Source organism: Bactrocera dorsalis, chromosome 3 (genome assembly GCF_023373825.1).
Source record: "Bactrocera dorsalis isolate Fly_Bdor chromosome 3, ASM2337382v1, whole genome shotgun sequence".
Classification (NCBI taxonomy): Eukaryota; Metazoa; Arthropoda; class Insecta; order Diptera; family Tephritidae; genus Bactrocera; species Bactrocera dorsalis.
The window spans coordinates 63,980,289-63,998,082 of record NC_064305.1 but is presented as its reverse complement, the minus strand read 5'-3'; the positions used below and the strand labels follow the sequence as shown (position 1 = coordinate 63,998,082).

Sequence of the window (17,794 nt, the reverse complement as noted above, 5' to 3'; positions counted from 1 at the left end):
TTGCCCAATACCGCAAACAAGTCGCATGTGTCTATTAGGACTTCTACTTCTGAAGTTACTAGAATAATAAAAGAACTTAACCCCAAAAAATCACCAGGACATGATAATATTACCCCAAAAATGCTAATTGAGTTACCAAATATTGCCGTAAGGGTGCTCTCTTTGCTCTTCAATGCAATTCTTAATCTCGGATACTATCCAAATTCATGGAAAAAGTCGCAGATCATCTTGATAGACAAACCTGGGAAAGACTTAACACAGCCGTCTTCATACAGACCAATCAGTCTTCTACCCTGTCTTTCAAAGATATTTGAAAAATTGTTACTATCAAAGATGACTCCTTTCCTCCACGAAAATAATATAATACCAACGCACCAATTTGGGTTTCGTGAAAAACATAGCACGATTGAGCAAGTAAATAGAATTACTAACGAAATAAGAAAAGCATTTGAGCACAGAGAGTACTGTTCGGCTATATTTCTAGACGTGGCTCAGGCGTTTGATAAGGTATGGCATGAGGGCCTTTTATACAAGATTAAAAATATTCTACCTCCAGAATTATATAAAACATTGGAATCTTATTTAAAAAATAGAAAATTTATCGTAAAAGTGGGAGATTTCATATCTGATGAAAGACACATAAGGGCTGGTGTACCCCAGGGCAGTGTTCTAGGCCCAACACTATACATCATTTATACAGCAGATCTTCCAACAGCTAACAATGTATTAACTTCTACTTTTGCGGACGACACAGCTATAGTGAGCCGTAACAAATGCCACATAATAGCATCAAGAATATTAGACGAGCACTTAAGGTTTGTCGAAGAATGGCTAGCCAACTGGCGTATAAAGGTAAATGAACAAAAGTGTAAGCATGTTACATTTTCGCTTAGACCAAAAATGTGCCCGGCAGTTTAAATAAACAAAATTTTAGTTCCCCAAGCAAACGAAGTAACATATCTTGGTATTCACCTAGATAGAAGACTTACGTGGAGAAAACATATTTCTAGTAAAATAACTTGCATGACGATAAGAGCTGCAAATTTAAATTGGCTATTAAATAAAAACTCCAAACTTAGTCTAGACAACAAAGTGCTTTTGTATAATGCGGCCATAAAGCCGATTTGAATGTATGGCATTTAAATGTGGGGTACCACCTGTGCAACTAATATTGATATAATACAAAGGTTCCAATCAAAAATGTTTAGAACAATCACGTGTTCACCATGTTACATGCGTAATGAAAATATCCATAAAGACCTTGGTATTTCTATGGTAAAGAAAGAAGTAGAAGACAGCAGAATTGAATATATATCTAAACTCCGAGATCACCCAAACCCTTTGGCTAATGCTTTGGTATATTCTTGCGATCACACACGCCTTAAAAGAAGAGATATGACCGCGTACTAAGGAGCAACGTATCACCAAAACAGCTCAATCACTAGCTTGAGCCTGTGTAGTTTTTAAATAGGTTTAAGATTTTATTACTTATTGTTAGGCTTTCAAAACAAAAAGCAGATTCAATAAATAAAAAGATATTGAAACAAACAAAAAAAAAAAAAAAAAAGGGAATAATCCTGTCTTAGAGATAAATGATATCGATAGCGATATTTTAGAGCGTCTAATAACCTTTTGCTACACCGGCCAGACGCTGATTACCGTTAGCAATGTCGGTGCCATGCTGAAAGCGGCAATCCTGTTACAATTGGACGATGGTTTAGGCAGTTGTGTGAACTTCCTTATGGCACATATAGATGAATACACATTACACGATGCTTATATGCTTGAGCGAGAAACGCGATGTGAACTCCTTAAGCAGAAATTCATTGAATACGAAACAAGGAATTTCATGGAGGTGAGTCTAAACATACACGTAATGTCTCACAATAGCGGTACTTGTGTAATTGAAATTTTGTTTCTGATAATACTAGATCAGCCAAAGCGATGAGTTTCTGAGTTTTGATCTTGAAAAAATGCAACGTATTCTGGAATCTGACAATTTGAATATAACACGTGAGGAAGTTGCCTTCGAGGCCATAAAACGCTGGTTCAATTACGATGATACGTTGTTTCAATTTCAACAAGTCAGTTCTTGGTCTTACAAACCAACCATTTGATTCCACGAGCCGAATAGTGATCGGCCAAAATTAAAGACCCCAATAAATGACGATGGACTAGACATTCCATGAAATGAAGTAGACGGGATGAAGTATCGGATTTATTCCAATGACAAAGGAAAGGCAAATTACGCTTATTACCTTCGGTAAGCTGCGCATAGAAAATATATGGAACAAAGGCGAGCTTTGCCTAGAAGACATTACTTTTAAGGAGAAAAACACATTTAACGACAAAAGAGCTTCCAAAAAGAGATGTTGAATTTGATGTCAAAGCGGTAAAAGCTTAAAGATTCTTCATTGAAGCTTAATCAATTGCTCATTTCTTATGTGAAAAAGAAATGATTGAAAATATGGCGATTTTTATTCGATGAAACCCGTTTGGGTTGATTTCCTTAATTTTTTTTATAATTTAGTTATAGTACTATTATTAACTGTCTGTATTAAAATAATTTGCAATAATTTTAAAAAATTTTGTTTTTTTAGTTTTTTTGCTATTATTGATTTACACTATTACTTGAAAAGTTTTAAATTTTTTCTCTTTTTTTCCTTTTATTTTGATTTCTTTTGAATTTTTCACGCAATTTTGATTGCTTTGTTTTTGAAAAATCTATTATTGCATAAAAACTATATTAGAAATTAATAACTATTTTCTATTTCCGCAATTTAAACACACATATTTTTTAAATAAATTTTACTATTTTTTCAACCATTTTAATTAATTTTTCCACATCTCTTTGAACTTTCTTGCTTTTTCCACATTTTCAACTAAATTTTCTTCGGACTTTAAATTTTTAAAAGTTTTTTTTCACAATCCGTTCAGACAACCTTACACTCACATATGAGACCAAAGCAACACCTGTGAAAAGCGTATACTCGTATATGCATAGCCGAACTACGCGGCAGCCGACGCATCCGCATAGAGACATTTCCGCAAAATAAAATACTTTCCGGTTTAACAAAAACTACGCGACTGCAAATTCGATTTAAAGCGACGCCGCGGACGGCACAAAGGACGTGAGAAAACTGAAAGTATATTTTATGGTAAGTGAGAGGCGAAAATGATAAAAGTGAAAGCAAAAGCGACACTTTCACTTCAACTACTCCTTTCTCATAGACGCACCCCCTTTCGGCCACACGCGGCTTTTAAAGGCGGTTATTGTGTATTGGCAAATATTAACGGGACTTTTTGTCCCCAAGCAGTCGTTTCGCATTTGCCATTAATCGCTTTACGAAAGCGGCAAGGCAAAAACAATAGAAATATGTTGATTAAATATATGAAACAACAAAGTGAAACTGGAGAATAGACAATTGCAAGAGCAAAACAACAAGCAATTAGAGAAAAGTATGCACACACTGTAATTAAAACAAAAACAATATTCTGCTCTTAACACATATACATACAAATACTTATAGATATATCCAGCTCAGGCAGCAACAATGTTTAGTGTTGCCATTCATCTCGAATACTTTTAATTGGTATTGTTGTAAATAGATGGCAGCCTTGCCGATCCTCTGACTTTGCTTGCCTGTTAGCATTGTCTATTCAATTGTTTGTTGTTGTCATTTGGGTGGAATAGCTGAATGTGGTTAAACCGACTGCGGCTGTGTGCCTTTACTTGCGCGTGTTTGTTTATGGGTCTGTGTAAGTGTGAGTGTTTGTTGCTATTTACCATGTGGTAGACCATTATAACCGGCGTGCAAACTAATAAATTGCAGAGGACCGAACGTAAAGTAATGCGACAAACAAAATTGAACAGAAACGTGCTAGAGAAGAGCATGGGATGACACGAGCAGAAAGGTTACCAATGCTATGGCTGTAAAAAAATGTGGGTGACGATGGAGCAGTGAGCAGACAATGAACGCCGAAGAATACGTATTGAGTTAATGGATGCGGTCAGCAGAGGAGCTCTGTTACTCATACCTTTAGTTGATGGATTAGTTTCGTAAAATGCACCCACAGGAGGGTAATTCTGATGAAAATGAGTAAAAAGTTATACAAAAGACATTTTCGTGTAACTTTTACAGACATAAATTATTCGTTCTTCCACTTAAATGTGGAAAAAAAACAAATTTTTTAAAGTTTAAACATTTATTGAACTTTTCCTTACAGCTACTTAATTACGACTGCTTTACCTTACGACTACTTAAATTCGACTGACTAATACTAACAATTGTGTCTTACACTATACCTATCAATAATTTATGGTCACATTGCACTTCAATGTGACCGTATAAAATTCGGCTGCGCTGACGTTGTAACTCTGCTGTGGTGTTGTTGTTGATTTCCGCAAATTGTTATTTCGCGTTTCCTGTTTTTGAGTTAATGCAGACGTGTCGTCAGCAATTTTGGTTTATTAATTTTATACTTGTGTTTTTAAGCAATTTTGGTTTATTAATTTTATACTTGTGTTTTTATTCGCTTGTTTATTGCTGTGTTAGCTAATTTATTATTATCTAACTAATTTGGTGTTAACTCCTCCGCCCTTAAATTCGAGCGTCCTCGTTCGTTCAAACTATTAGGGTTATTGGCACTTGTGACGTGGGAGTTTCCTTTGTGTCTTCTTTGTTATTGGCCACATTCACGTTTACATTGTAGCTCGATGGTTCTATTAGTTTTGTCTTGCAATTCTTCCTTATGATTGGTGCAGTGCCTATTGTTGCTAGACTGATCAGGCAAATAACTACTAATGAAAAATTTGTTATTAGAGCTGCTGTGTGGGTTGTCTGCAGTGTTTGTAAATGATTGGTGTTATTTATGTGGAGTTCCTTCATCATCTCAAGGCTGAGAATTTCTTCCTCTTTGTTCGAAGGGATATTTGACTGTAGGATTGCGGGTAATGGTTTGCTAGTTAGTATTTCGTTAAAGGAGTGTTTTTTGGTTGTCGATTAAAACTGTGGAATTGCGATATTGAACGGCGTATGATCCCACAAGATTTATTTTCTGATTATCAATTTGAATTGTGCCATTATACTGGTTTAATAATATGATGCCAGGGAAGATGTTTTCTATCGATGGGATGTGCTGGTTATTTATTTGAGTGCATTCTGCTGGTTCGCTTCTGAGTAATTGCGGGACACAAGTAGTGTTACTAATATCTATCATATTCTTATAGTTACAAATTCTTATATGATTATTTTCATTACATTTTGTTTTTATTCCAAATACCTTATGTTTACTACATGTTACGATATCCTCATAGGGAATTTTATTAATATATCTATTTTTCTTTATGGGTTTGATTACAATTGAATCGCAAATTTCTTCGTTTATTAATGGTATTCCTATCATATAAAATAACATTGTTTCATTTGAGGCTACTTTTATATTCGCAAATTCTAGCGATTCTTCTACATTATTTAATGTGAAGTTATTTTTTATAAAAATGGATTTTGCTAATGCTAGTTCTTCATTTGATAAAATATACGAATTGACGATTCCGGCTTTGGCCCAATGAATCGCATAATCAATATTAATAATTTCTTCTTTTACAATCTTTAATTTATATTTTAGTTCTATAGCAAAATTGCGTTGTACATCTTCATTAGATTGTACTGTTTTTAAAATCTTATTTGATACTCTCGTAATATTATTTATCCTATCAAAAATTATTTTATTTATTACTACTTGATTATTATTATTGTTTATTATATTATTTATTTGATTATCTAAAATTACTAAGTCGTCATGATCGGGATTTCCCGCGATCCATTTCCAGACTTTTCCTATTGTATCTATGGATTTTTTAAATCTTTTGGGTCGTAATCTATTTAGGTAAGTTTGGGTAAGGGTTAATTCATTTATCAAGATGGGTAGAAAGGGATTTTCTGATGTTATCTTGGTTTTAATAGTGTTGTCCATTTCGTCGAGTGTCATTTGAAATGCGTCTAGGTCTACTTTATGTATTATTCGGTAGGTTCCTGTTTGTATTCTTGTCAATCCTGTATCAAATGTTGCTAATTGTGAATTTGTATAGTCTATTATTTTAAAATCAGCGTACACCAAATGTACGAAAAATCTGAAAAATTAAAATAAAGTATGTATTTCTGTCAAAAGTGTAATAATAAGCGTGCTATGCGCTCTTTTTATCCTTATAAAAGAAAAAAATATTTTTTTTATATTATTTTTTTTTGAATAATAAGCGTACTATGCGCTCTTTTTATCCTTATAAAAGAAAAAAATATTTTATTTATATATATATATATTTTTTTTTTTATAATAAGCGTACTATGCGCTCTTTTTTATTCATTTTTTGTTCATTGTTTTGATTAATTTTTAATTATTTTTTCCTATTTCTTTTTTCCTTTTTTCCTTTTTTCATTTTTTCATTTTTTCATATTTTTTTTTTTTTTTGTTTTTTTTTAATTACTTTTTATAAGGCTTTTGTGGACTACCTTGCCGGTTTGTGTTAAAACTGTAGAATTCTTATTTTCTTTTACTATTTCTTCTTTGTACCGTGAAGTTAACTTATTTCCGTAACGTTTATTGATTCTAACATAGATTGTCTGTCCAATTTTATATTCTTTAAATGGGCTTCTGTTTTTATTGTGAAATATTAGGTCTTTCTCTTGTTTTTGTTTTATTCTTTGAATGTTATTTTGTCTTGCCTCTTCGTACTGGTCGGGATTAGTGAATATTCTTCGTCCAAAAAATGATTCAATCGGTTTTTGTCCTGTAGTTGTGTGAATTGAATAATTGTACTCATATACTGCCCTGTCCAGCAGTTCTTCAAAAGATCTTTCTGTCTTTTCCGCTTTTAAACACCTTAAAATTTCTGATAGGGTTGAATGGAATCGTTCAACCTGACCGTTAGCTGTACTAGTATGTGGAGGTATCCTATGTATTTTTATTCTGAGTTGGTCTTCTAACATAAAAGTTATTGAGTTGGAATTTAATGATTTTTCATTGTCTATTATTATGTTTTGTGGAACTCCAAAATTGAAAATGATCTGTCTAAGTGGTTCTCTAATGTCTTCTGTAGCTCTTGATTTTAATATTTTCGCTTGTGCGTATTTTGAGTACTTATCTATGGCAGTCAGTATTAGTTGTTTTCCGGTAATATAGATGTCTATATGGATTATCTGTCCTGGGTATTCGGGAATAGGAGTTGCTTGAATTTTTGGGTTATTGGGATGTCTGTCGTACTTGTTTTCTGCGCATACGCCGCATTGTTTAACTATTGCTTTAATTTTCTGGAGCATTTTAGGGAAATAAAATTTTTCTATTAATTGCTGTTTATTTTCTACTGGGTTTCGATGAGCTCTTTTATGTGTTCGTAGTATTTCATTCTCTTGTTGCTCGTTTGTAATGAGATCTTTAACTTGCGTTTGTGTGTACCTAGCTTTGTAGTTCTTGAAGTGTAGGGGATAGATTTGTTGAATCTGCCCCATTATTTTTTCGGTTGTGAATATTCCATTAATAACTGAAGGGTTGAGGTAGCGCTTTAGTATTGCTGTCAAGTCGTCTATTGAATAATTAGGTTTAGTCAAAATGTGCCTATGGTACGTAGGGAAGGGTATTTTGAATTGATAGCTATCGATTTGGTCTGTTAAGATCCAAATTTGATTTTTAAATACATTTATTGGGCAATTAATGGTCGGAATTAAATTATGCGAAGAGCTTTCGTCTGAATTAGTGGCAACTGATAACGAATTTATTTCAAATGGTCTGGAGAGTGCGTCTGCAACAACGTTTGCTTTACCTGGTTTGTATTTTATTTCATAATGATATTCTTCTAAAATTGCCTTCCATCTTTTCAATTTGGAATTGGTGTTTTTGTTACTGAGTGCGTACGTAAGGGGTTGGTGGTCCGTATAAATGGTTATTTTAGCAGTACCATACAAATAATTTCTGAGGGAATTGAGTGCCCAGATAATGGCAAGCATTTCCCTTTCGTTAGTTGCATAGTTTTCCTCTGTTTTGCTTAAAGTTCGCGAAATGAAAGTGATTGGTCTTCCATTTTGCTCTAGGACTGCTCCTATTGCATGTTTGGAAGCGTCGGTGGTTAGAGAGAATTCCTTTTTATAGTCTGGATATTGAAGAATCACATCTTCGGAAGTGAGTGCAGATTTAATTTTTTCAAATGCTTCTTTTGCTTCGCTATTAAGTGTAATGGGGACTTTTTTTGACATATTTTTCGAGATGCGACCTTCTTCGCCGCGGAGTAGGGTTGTTAATGGTTTTGCAAGTGAAGCATAACTTCTTATGAAGCGTCTATAGTAACCTGAAAGGCCGAGGAATGACCTCAAATCTTTAAGGTTTTTGGGGTATTGGAAATTGACTATTGATTGAACCTTGGCGGGATTGGTTGAGATGCCGTCTGATGAAATAATAAAGCCTAAAAATTCCACTTTGGTTTTAAAAAATTCACATTTATCAATCTGAACTTTCATATTAGCTTTATTTAGAGTGTCAAAAATTGTATCAATGTGTTTTTGGTGGGACTCTTTATCTTTGCTGAATATGACTATGTCATCTATGTAGACGTAGCATATTTTCCCTATATGGTCTCTTAGGATGTCATCAAGCGCTCGTTGGAATATACCAGGGGCGTTTTTAAGCCCAAAAGGTAGTCGCGTGAATTCATATTTTCCGTTGTTCACGGAAAAAGCTGTCTTCTCAACATCGGATTCCTTAAGAGGAATCTGGTGGAAGCCACTCTTCAGATCTATTACAGAAAATATTTTGTTGTCTCCTAGTTGAGAAAGTACCTCGTTTATTTCCGGTATTGGATACCTATCTGACACGGTGACACTATTCAGTTTTCTATAATCGATGACCATTCTATACTTTTTCTCTCCCGATGCGTCCTCTTTCTTGGGGACTACCCATATCGGAGAGTTGTAGGGCGATCTGGATGGTCTTATTATGCCGTCTTCTAATAGTTTATTTATCTGTTTATCTATTTCGTCCCTGAGGGAAAATGGGTAAGGGTAGGATTTCGAGTAAACTGGCGTTTCGGAGTTTGTTCTTATTTCGGCCACTACTTTGGTGGTGTAGGTCAGTCTTTCGTTAGGTTCGGAGAAAAGATGGCTATGTTTATGGATGAGTTTCCTCATTTCTTGTCTATCTTGAGTATTCATATGCGTGTCCCTAATTTGGATTGCGTTTACGTCCTGTGTTTTGTATTCTTTTAGATGAATTTTCGTGTGGTTTGCTATAATCATAAAATTATCCTTACTATGGATTATTGCGTTAATTTCTTTTATGCTGTCATTACCTAATATTCCGTGAAATGTGGTTAGGGTGGGTAGTAGGAAAAACTTTAATTGATTTTTGAGCTTGAAAAGATTTATATATGTGTGATGGGTGATCTTTATTTTGCCTCCTATCGAGTTTGCATGAAATGGGCTATTATTTTCTATTATTTTCCTTGCTAAATGAGGCTGTATGTAGTTCTTGTTAGAACCTGTGTCTAGTAGTATTTTAAGAATTTCTCCGCTCCTTGTTCTACATTCGAAGTAAGGAAGCGAAGAAGTTTTCATTCTAAAAAATGTATATCTGTTGGGTCTAGGATTTCGGGTTGGTTCTGATTGTAGTTGAGAGAGTCCTGGTCAAGAATATGGTGGTATGTTGGTTCTTCAAGAGGGTTTGCAGAATTGGGGCCTTCCGGCTGTATCTGAGAGCAGTTTATATGGAAATTTCTTTGAATTTTGTGGGGTGGATTCGTAAAATTCGAACTTGGTCCTTCCTGTCGTTTTCCGGCATATTTGAAGTTCGGTCTATTGGCATAATTTATTGCGTTTGTTCTAATACTTTGGTCTATGTCCATTGGTTCCGGTTTTGGTAATGGTTTTTGCGCTAGAGGTCTTGGGGGTGGATTGTTGTAAGGATTATATTGTGGATTGTTATAGGTGTTATACTGTGGGCTGTTGAATGGTTGATAGGTGCGTTGCGCGAATTGTTGTGGGCGGTATGCGTTTGGCGAAAACGCTTGTTGTGTGCGTGGCATATATGCGAGTTCTGGGTGAAAATATTGTTGAGAGGGTTGTGTATAGACTTGTCTTTGGAAATGTTGGTGTTGTGGCTTTGGGGGAAGTTGTGGTCTATCCATTCTGTAGGGTGTATTGTAATTGTTCGCGTGTGTGGTTCTAAAATTTTGGTTTTCTAGCTTCATACAAAGGTGCAGAGCTTCTGGCAGGTCGGCAGGTTCTTTCATACCAAGCAATTTGGAGAGGTCTCCTGAAAGTCCTCGTACGAATGTATCGAGTGCTTTCTCCCTATAGGTTCGAGAAAGAATTTCTATTGATTCTTCGCTCATCTCCATACAGGCGATTTTGTTAAGAATTAGTGACAGATGTGCGTATACTTGCGAATAGAAGCTTTGTACCGATCGACGTCCTTGGATAATGCACGTCATTTGATATTCCAATGTACTTAAATCTCTTTTATCCGCGTAATGCGTTGTTAAGCATTTAGAGATCGCTGTCCAATTCAGCGGTGTGTTGTAAGATTCGAGTACCGCGTCGGCCTTACCAACTATTTTATTCCTAATTACGTTTAAGATTCCAAAATATTTTGGAGTGCCTATCAAATTTTCATAGATTTTGAGGATGCGCTCAACGCTTTTCCTCCAACTGCTAAATTCGGTGGGGTTTCCGCTAAATTCTCTAAGTGACCTGACAACGTCTGGGATTTTGTCCATATCTGAAAGATTGTTCCTATAACGTTCGTCAATCGTTTGGTCCACTATGGGTGCTGGGATCATGTCATTTTTAATTATACTTTGTATTATGTTTCGTCCATCTGTGAGTAGTAATTGACCTAGTAGTTCTCTTACTTGATTTGCTAAATCGGGTTGTGCAGGATTTGGATTAGGTGAGGGTAGTACTGGTGGCCTTATGAGGTTATTTGGATTTGCCATTTTTTCTTCCCTTTTACTTATTTTAGGGTTACGAAATATGTAAAAAAAAATCTATTCATTATTTTATTTTCGCTAAAACTAATATTTCCTATTTTTTCGTTGTTAACCCTTCTAGGAAAGGTAGCTTTTCTACTCTGGAGGGTCCGAGGGAATCGCAGAGTTAAGCGTTGTTATAGGTTTTTTATTTATTTTTAGTTACTGGCTGTACGAGCCTTTTGTTATTTAATTTATAATTTATAAATCTCTGGAGGGTCCGGGGGAATCGCAGAGTTTTTATTTGTTATAAGCTGGAGGGTCCCCCCGAAGGTGGTGAATCGCAGCTTTAATAATATTTAATTTTATAGGCTGTACAAGCCGTATTTTATTTATATTTACTTACACTATAGCTTCACTTAATAATTTATTTATTATTAATAACAAACAATTTTTTTTTTTTCACAATTTTTCCTCTCTGGTCTTATTACTAATTATATTTCTTACGCTACTTACACTATACACAGCTTCATGATGATCCTCGAAACCGATGAGTGTGTATTTGTCCTGTTCCGTGTTTGTACTGGGGTACACTTCCTCACACTGTTTTTGTTTTGTAGGCTTTTTGCTGCTGTTCCTTGTCGGTGTCGCTGGAGCGTCCAGGAAGGATTTTCCTATCCTTTTCACGCTCTTAATGTGTTGGTTACTTTTTTATCCTTTAATCCGCTCGGCCTGTAGGACCACTTGTCACCAGTTAAAGGCTAACCTTGTCTTTTTCGCGGCGTTTTTTTTTTTAACGGCACTTTTAACTTTTCGCGAACCGAACAAGCTTTCTTCTTTAGCTCGGGCGCCAATTATTCGTTCTTCCACTTAAATGTGGAAAAAAAACAAATTTTTTAAAGTTTAAACATTTATTGAACTTTTCCTTACAGCTACTTAATTACGACTAGTCTACCTTACGACTACTTAAATTCGACTGCTTAATACTAACAATTCTGTCTTACACTATACCTATCAATAATTTATGGTCACATTGCACTTCAATGTGACCGTATAAAATTCGGCTGCGCTGACGTTGTAACTCTGCTGTGGTGTTGTTGTTGATTTCCGCAAATTGTTATTTCGCGTTTCCTGTTTTTGAGTTAATGCAGACGTGTCGTCAGCAATTTTGGTTTATTAATTTTATACTTGTGTTTTTAAGCAATTTTGGTTTATTAATTTTATACTTGTGTTTTTATTCGCTTGTTTATTGCTGTGTTAGCTAATTTATTATTATCTAACTAATTTGGTGTTAACTTATATGCCAACACTTTAAAAGAAAATAATAGCTATATTTCGCAAGGTAGTACGGGAAGAGAAATTATAAGCAAGGGGATGCAGCTTGCTTTATAGGGTTTTTCACACGGGAAATTTTTTTTTGTTATCCAAACCAGTTTTATGGGCGAAGTGACGTCATGGCAAAACGAAGGCATGCCTGGGTGTTCTTGTTCGTAATGTTCACGGGTCCGCAATACGGAATATCTTTTCATCAGAAATTCTTTTCATGGTGGCGACAGTGCTCGGTTTCACACATGAATACATACACATTTTTTTCGGAAATTTCAAATTTTATACTCTTGCAAACAGTTGCTACAGAGTATTATAGTTTTGTTCACCTAACGGTTTATACGTATCACTCAAAACTAATCAGGAGGACCAGAAAAGTTGAAAGCCGGTTGGTTCGGTCACGAGATATGGGATTTCACCAAAAAGTCGGCGGTGCCACGCTCAACGTCCAATTTTCACAACCGGCTACCATTAAGCTCTCTCATACCTTTTCGATGGTAAAACTTGATGTTTCTGGTGAATTTAGTTATTGATTTAGCGCGCTTTTATTAGTTTTTACCAGTACCGTTAAATGGGGATTGGGCGGAGTTATCCTCCGATTTCATCTATTTTCCCACTGTGGGTAGAGGTTCTTATAAGATTTCTCCTCAGCAAATTTGGTTGTTGTAGTTTTAGTTGTTTAGGAGATATGTGCATAAACTGGCCACTCCCACTTTTTTAAATTTTTTTGCCCACGAGTGGCCCTTGTTACTTCAATCCCCTGTGTTCAATTAGAGTTTAAAATCTTAATTTATTGCTAGATAATCCAATTTATATGTTTTCGGTTAGAGGCGATTTGTTGGCGTGGCAGTGTTCCCATTACGCTCATCTACGAACTCGACTTTATTTTGTACTAAGAAACCTGTGTATCAGGTTTCATAAAGATATCTCAATTTACTCAAATTTCAGCTTGCACGCACGGACGCACAGTGATTCGCCTTCCAAGTAAATGTTATTGTATGTTCGGAAATTTAAAAAAAAATTAAATATATTTTTTAATCAATTTTTTGTTTTCTATTCGTAAATCTAAAAAAAATTTATTAATTTTTCAATGAAACTTAAAATCATTAATCAACACGACCAAAACAATAAAATTTCAAACTAAAATATTTTTGTCCCCCTAGCTTGTAACTGGTGATTTTTTTGAGGTTAGGATTTTCATGCATTAGTATTTGACAGATCACGTGGGATTTCAGACATGGTGTCAAAGAGAAAGATGCTCAGTATGCTTTGACATTTCATCATGAATAGACTTACTAACGAGCAACGCTTGCAAATCATTGAATTTTATTACCAAAATCAGTGTTCGGTTCGAAATGTGTTTCGCGCGCGTGTTTTGGTCAGCGATGAGGCTCATTTCTGGTTGAATGGCTACGTAAATAAGCAAAATTGCCGCATTTGGGGTGAAGAGCAACCAGAAGCCGTTCAGAACTGCCCATGCATCCCGAAAAATGCACTGTTTGGTGTGGTTTGTACGCTGGTGGAATCATTGGACCGTATTTTTTCAAAGATGCTGTTGGACGCAACGTTACGGTGAATGGCGATCGCTATCGTTCGATGCTAACAAACTTTTTGTTGCCAAAAATGGAAGAACTGAACTTGGTTGAACATGTGGTTTCAACAAGATGGCGCTACATGCCACACAGCTCGCGATTTCTATGGCCATTTTGAGGGAAAACTTCGGACAACAATTCATCTCAAGAAATGGACCCGTAAGTTGGCCACCAAGATCATGCGATTTAACGCCTTTAGACTATTTTTTGTGGGGCTACGTCAAGTCTAAAGTCTACAGAAATAAGCCAGCAACTATTCCAGCTTTGGAAGACAACATTTCCGAAGAAATTCGGGCTATTCCGGCGGAAATGCTCGAAAAAGTTGCCCAAAATTGGACTTTCCGAATGGACCACCTAAGACGCAGCCGCGGTCAACATTTAAATGAAATTATCTTCAAAGTAAATGTCATGAACCAATCTAACGTTTCAAATAAAGAACCGATGAGATTTTGCAAATTTTATGCGTTTTTTTTTTTAAAAAAGTTATCAAGCTCTTAAAAAATCACCCTATATTAAACGATACACTGTGCAACGGTGCTTGGAATCTTATTTGCTGTTCGCCACATACATACATATTTGGAAGACTTCCAGGAAACATTTTGAAATTAATTCTAACAAGTAAGGAAGGGCTAAGTTCGGGTGCCACCGAACATTTTATACTCTCGCATGATAAAGTGATAATCGAGATTTCATTATCCGTCATTTACATATTTTTTTATTTTGCTGTAAAATTAATTAGAATTAAATTCTGAGAGATTTACCGATATTTTCGGTGGAAAATTAGGTTAGGTTAGGTTAGGCACTGAGTTCTTCGTGTTCGATATCAGGGACCTTGAAAAGTTATATTCCGATCACGACAATTTTTCCACAAGGGATACCTCAGCTCAAATACCGTATTTGTGTAAAGTTTTATTCCGCTATCATCATTGGTTCCTAATGTATATATTATACAGAGAAGGCATCAGATGGAATTTAAAATAGCGTTATATTGGAAGAAGGCGTGGTTGTGAACCGATTTCGCCCATATTTCGTACATGTCATCAGGGTGTTAAGGAAATATTATATACTGAATTTCATTGAAATCGGTTGAGTAGTTCCTGAGATATGGTTTTTGGTCCATAAGTGGGCGACGCCACGCCCATTTTCAATTTTTAAAAATAAGCTGGGTGCAGCTTCTTTCTGCCATTTCTTCCGTAAAATTTTGTGTTTCTGACGTTTTTTGATAGTCGGTTAACGCACTTTTAGTGATTTTCAACATAACCTTTGTATGGGAGGTGGGCGTGGTTATTATCCGATTTCTTTCATTTTTGAACTGTATATGGAAATTCTTGAAGGAAACGATTCTGTAGAGTTTCGTTGACATAGCTATAGTAGTTTCCGAGATATATACAAAAAACTTAGTAGGGGGCGGGGCCACGCCCACTTTTCAAAATTACGACCAAATATGCCCCTCCCTAATGCGATCCTTTGTGCCAAATTTCACTTTAATATCTTTATTTATGGCTTAGTTATGACACTTTATAGGTTTTCGGTTTTCGCCATTTTGTGGGCGTGGCAGTGGGCCGATTTTACCCATCTTCGAACTTAACCTTCTTATGGAGCCAAGAAATATATGTACCAAGTTTCATCATGATAGCTCAATTTTTACTCAAGTTACAGCTTGCACGGACAGACGGGCGGACAGACGGACAGACGGACAGGAGACATCCGGAACAGACAACTCCGGATTTCACCCTACTCACTGATCACTTTGGTATATATAACCCTATATCTAACTCTTTTAGTTTTAGGACTTACAAGCAACCGTTATGTGACACAAACTATAATACTCTCTTTAGGCAACTTTGTTGCGAGAGTATAAAAACCATAAATCAATTGAATTGAGGTAACAAATTGTTAATAATTGCAATATAGATAAGTCTATGTAAGTAATTAAATACGCACTGTTCCCCCACATATTTTCAGAGCTTAAGACTAATACATGCTGCTTCACTTCTAAATCTTTCGCAATATACTTAGTCTAGCCCCTGACCTGCATAGAAAATCCCTTAAATCTATGGAGACATCGCGTTCCGATGCTCCGACAAATTGCTTTAACTGGCAAACCTTTCATTATGAAATATAAAAGTGACGTCCAGCACCGCAATTCTGTTGAAAGCTATGTACGATCCAACTACAAACATTGGGACTTCATACGCGAATATGCATAAAGCTCGTGATCTGCTTAGTGTAAGTGCATTCAATAAAATTGCACACACGTACCAATATTATTGTGTAAATTTTAGTTAACCATTCACCAGGGACGCACATGTGTTGTGGGCGGACAGGGCGCTGATTATATTACGAACCGCGAATAGATAAAGGGAGAGAAGTTAGATGGGAGGTTATAGGTCCTCTCAGCAAGTCCTTTTCCAATTGGAATTTTTGTTCGCAAACTTGAGTTTTACAGCAGGGTGAAGGGTGTGTCAGTTGCATTTATGCATACATACTCGTATGTATATATCGCTCATCATTTGCTGCAAGACCGGCATAAATCAAAAAACGTGATTTTTGAGTTAATGCTGCAGAATTGTTCGTTATATCATACTTCATGTTGAGTGAAAAATTCATATGAATACCTCTTACATGCTTCCGCTTTCCGTGTAAGGTTGGAGTAAGTTGAAAACTTTAAACGCATTTTCTGGCGAATCGATTTTTTTGACTTATGCTTTGGGGAATTTGAGAAGTGGCAAGGTTGTCTTTTAGAAAACTGAGTTTCACATACGCAGACAGCAGAATATTTCTGAATTGGTAATGTCAATTGATCTTGATGAAATACTAGACTTATCATATAGGCTGTCTACTCTCAGAGCAGAACTATGTAACACTGTTCTGTTAACACACTTTAGACCTCATCAACACTGAGACATAAATGTTATATTTGCGAGAGGGCAAAGTGGTCTCTTCTCTGTGCTATCGTTGCACTTACCTCGGATGTAGAAAAATGTTTTAGCTGCAGTATTGCGCGAGTAGCAAAGTGAAGCAGTTTAGTTTTCTTAAATTTGTGCTGTGACGAGTGTGCTTATATTCACACCATATAATATACTAGATATCCGTAAGTATTTACAAGAAATTAATTAAGATATTGATCAGCATAAGTGTTAGTCATTTCGAATATTGTTTCTATACTTTATTGTAATAAGGGGAATTACACCAACGTTTTGAATAACTTCGTAGTTTGTGAAAGCAAGTAGAACAACAAAGAATATTTATTTTGCACATACATACATATGTACATACTATGCATTCTGTGCCGAGACCTTATCCGGTCCGACGCAAAGTATGAGTCAACAGTTGAGAACGCTGCGTAATTTAGTATATCCTCTTCGGTCCTGACGTGCAGTCTACTGGACATTCTTCAAGTATCCGTAGAAATACTTTGAAAATACTTTTTGAGTTTATGATCATTTGTGCAGCCAGCCAGACGTATTATTTGTAGTAAAAACCCAAAATTTGTTCTCTATGCTGCAAATACTGTTAAAAAAGCGCAATGAGTGTAGTCAGCTGAGCGAAACACAGATTTTGTAAAGTGCTAATGATTATTAGGAAAAACTTTGAAAGCTGTGCAACCAAAAAATTCGAAAGTGTGATTAATTTGAATCTAACAATTACAATAAAGAAGGTAAGGTATAGATTTTATCACTAACTTTGTTCTATTACCCATATTTTTGCCCATATATTTTATGACCAGCCCGCTGCATATTTGTAACATATTAACAAAAAAATGGCAGGTAAATTGTCGGAGCAACAGATTTTTGATATGCTCTTGGAAAGCAATATTGAGGATATGTCGGACGATGAGGATGACGAGGAAGAGCGAAATGGCATAGATTTTGAGCAAGAAATAATTGCGGATTTATTAGAGGAAGAGGAATCTTCCCCACCC

At 35.7% G+C, this 17,794-nt stretch overlaps 1 protein-coding gene across 1 annotated transcript; it reads left to right on the top strand.

The window, feature by feature from the left end:
- The first annotated feature begins 1,550 nt into the window (after positions 1-1,550).
- Positions 1,551-2,117, top strand: LOC125777074 (kelch repeat and BTB domain-containing protein 12-like). Its single transcript, XM_049450968.1, has 2 exons — positions 1,551-1,855; positions 1,932-2,117. The coding sequence occupies exons 1-2, from the start codon at positions 1,679-1,681 to the stop codon at positions 2,115-2,117; spliced, it is 363 nt and encodes a 120-aa protein (XP_049306925.1). The 5' UTR covers positions 1,551-1,678.
- The last annotated feature ends 15,677 nt before the right edge of the window (positions 2,118-17,794 follow it).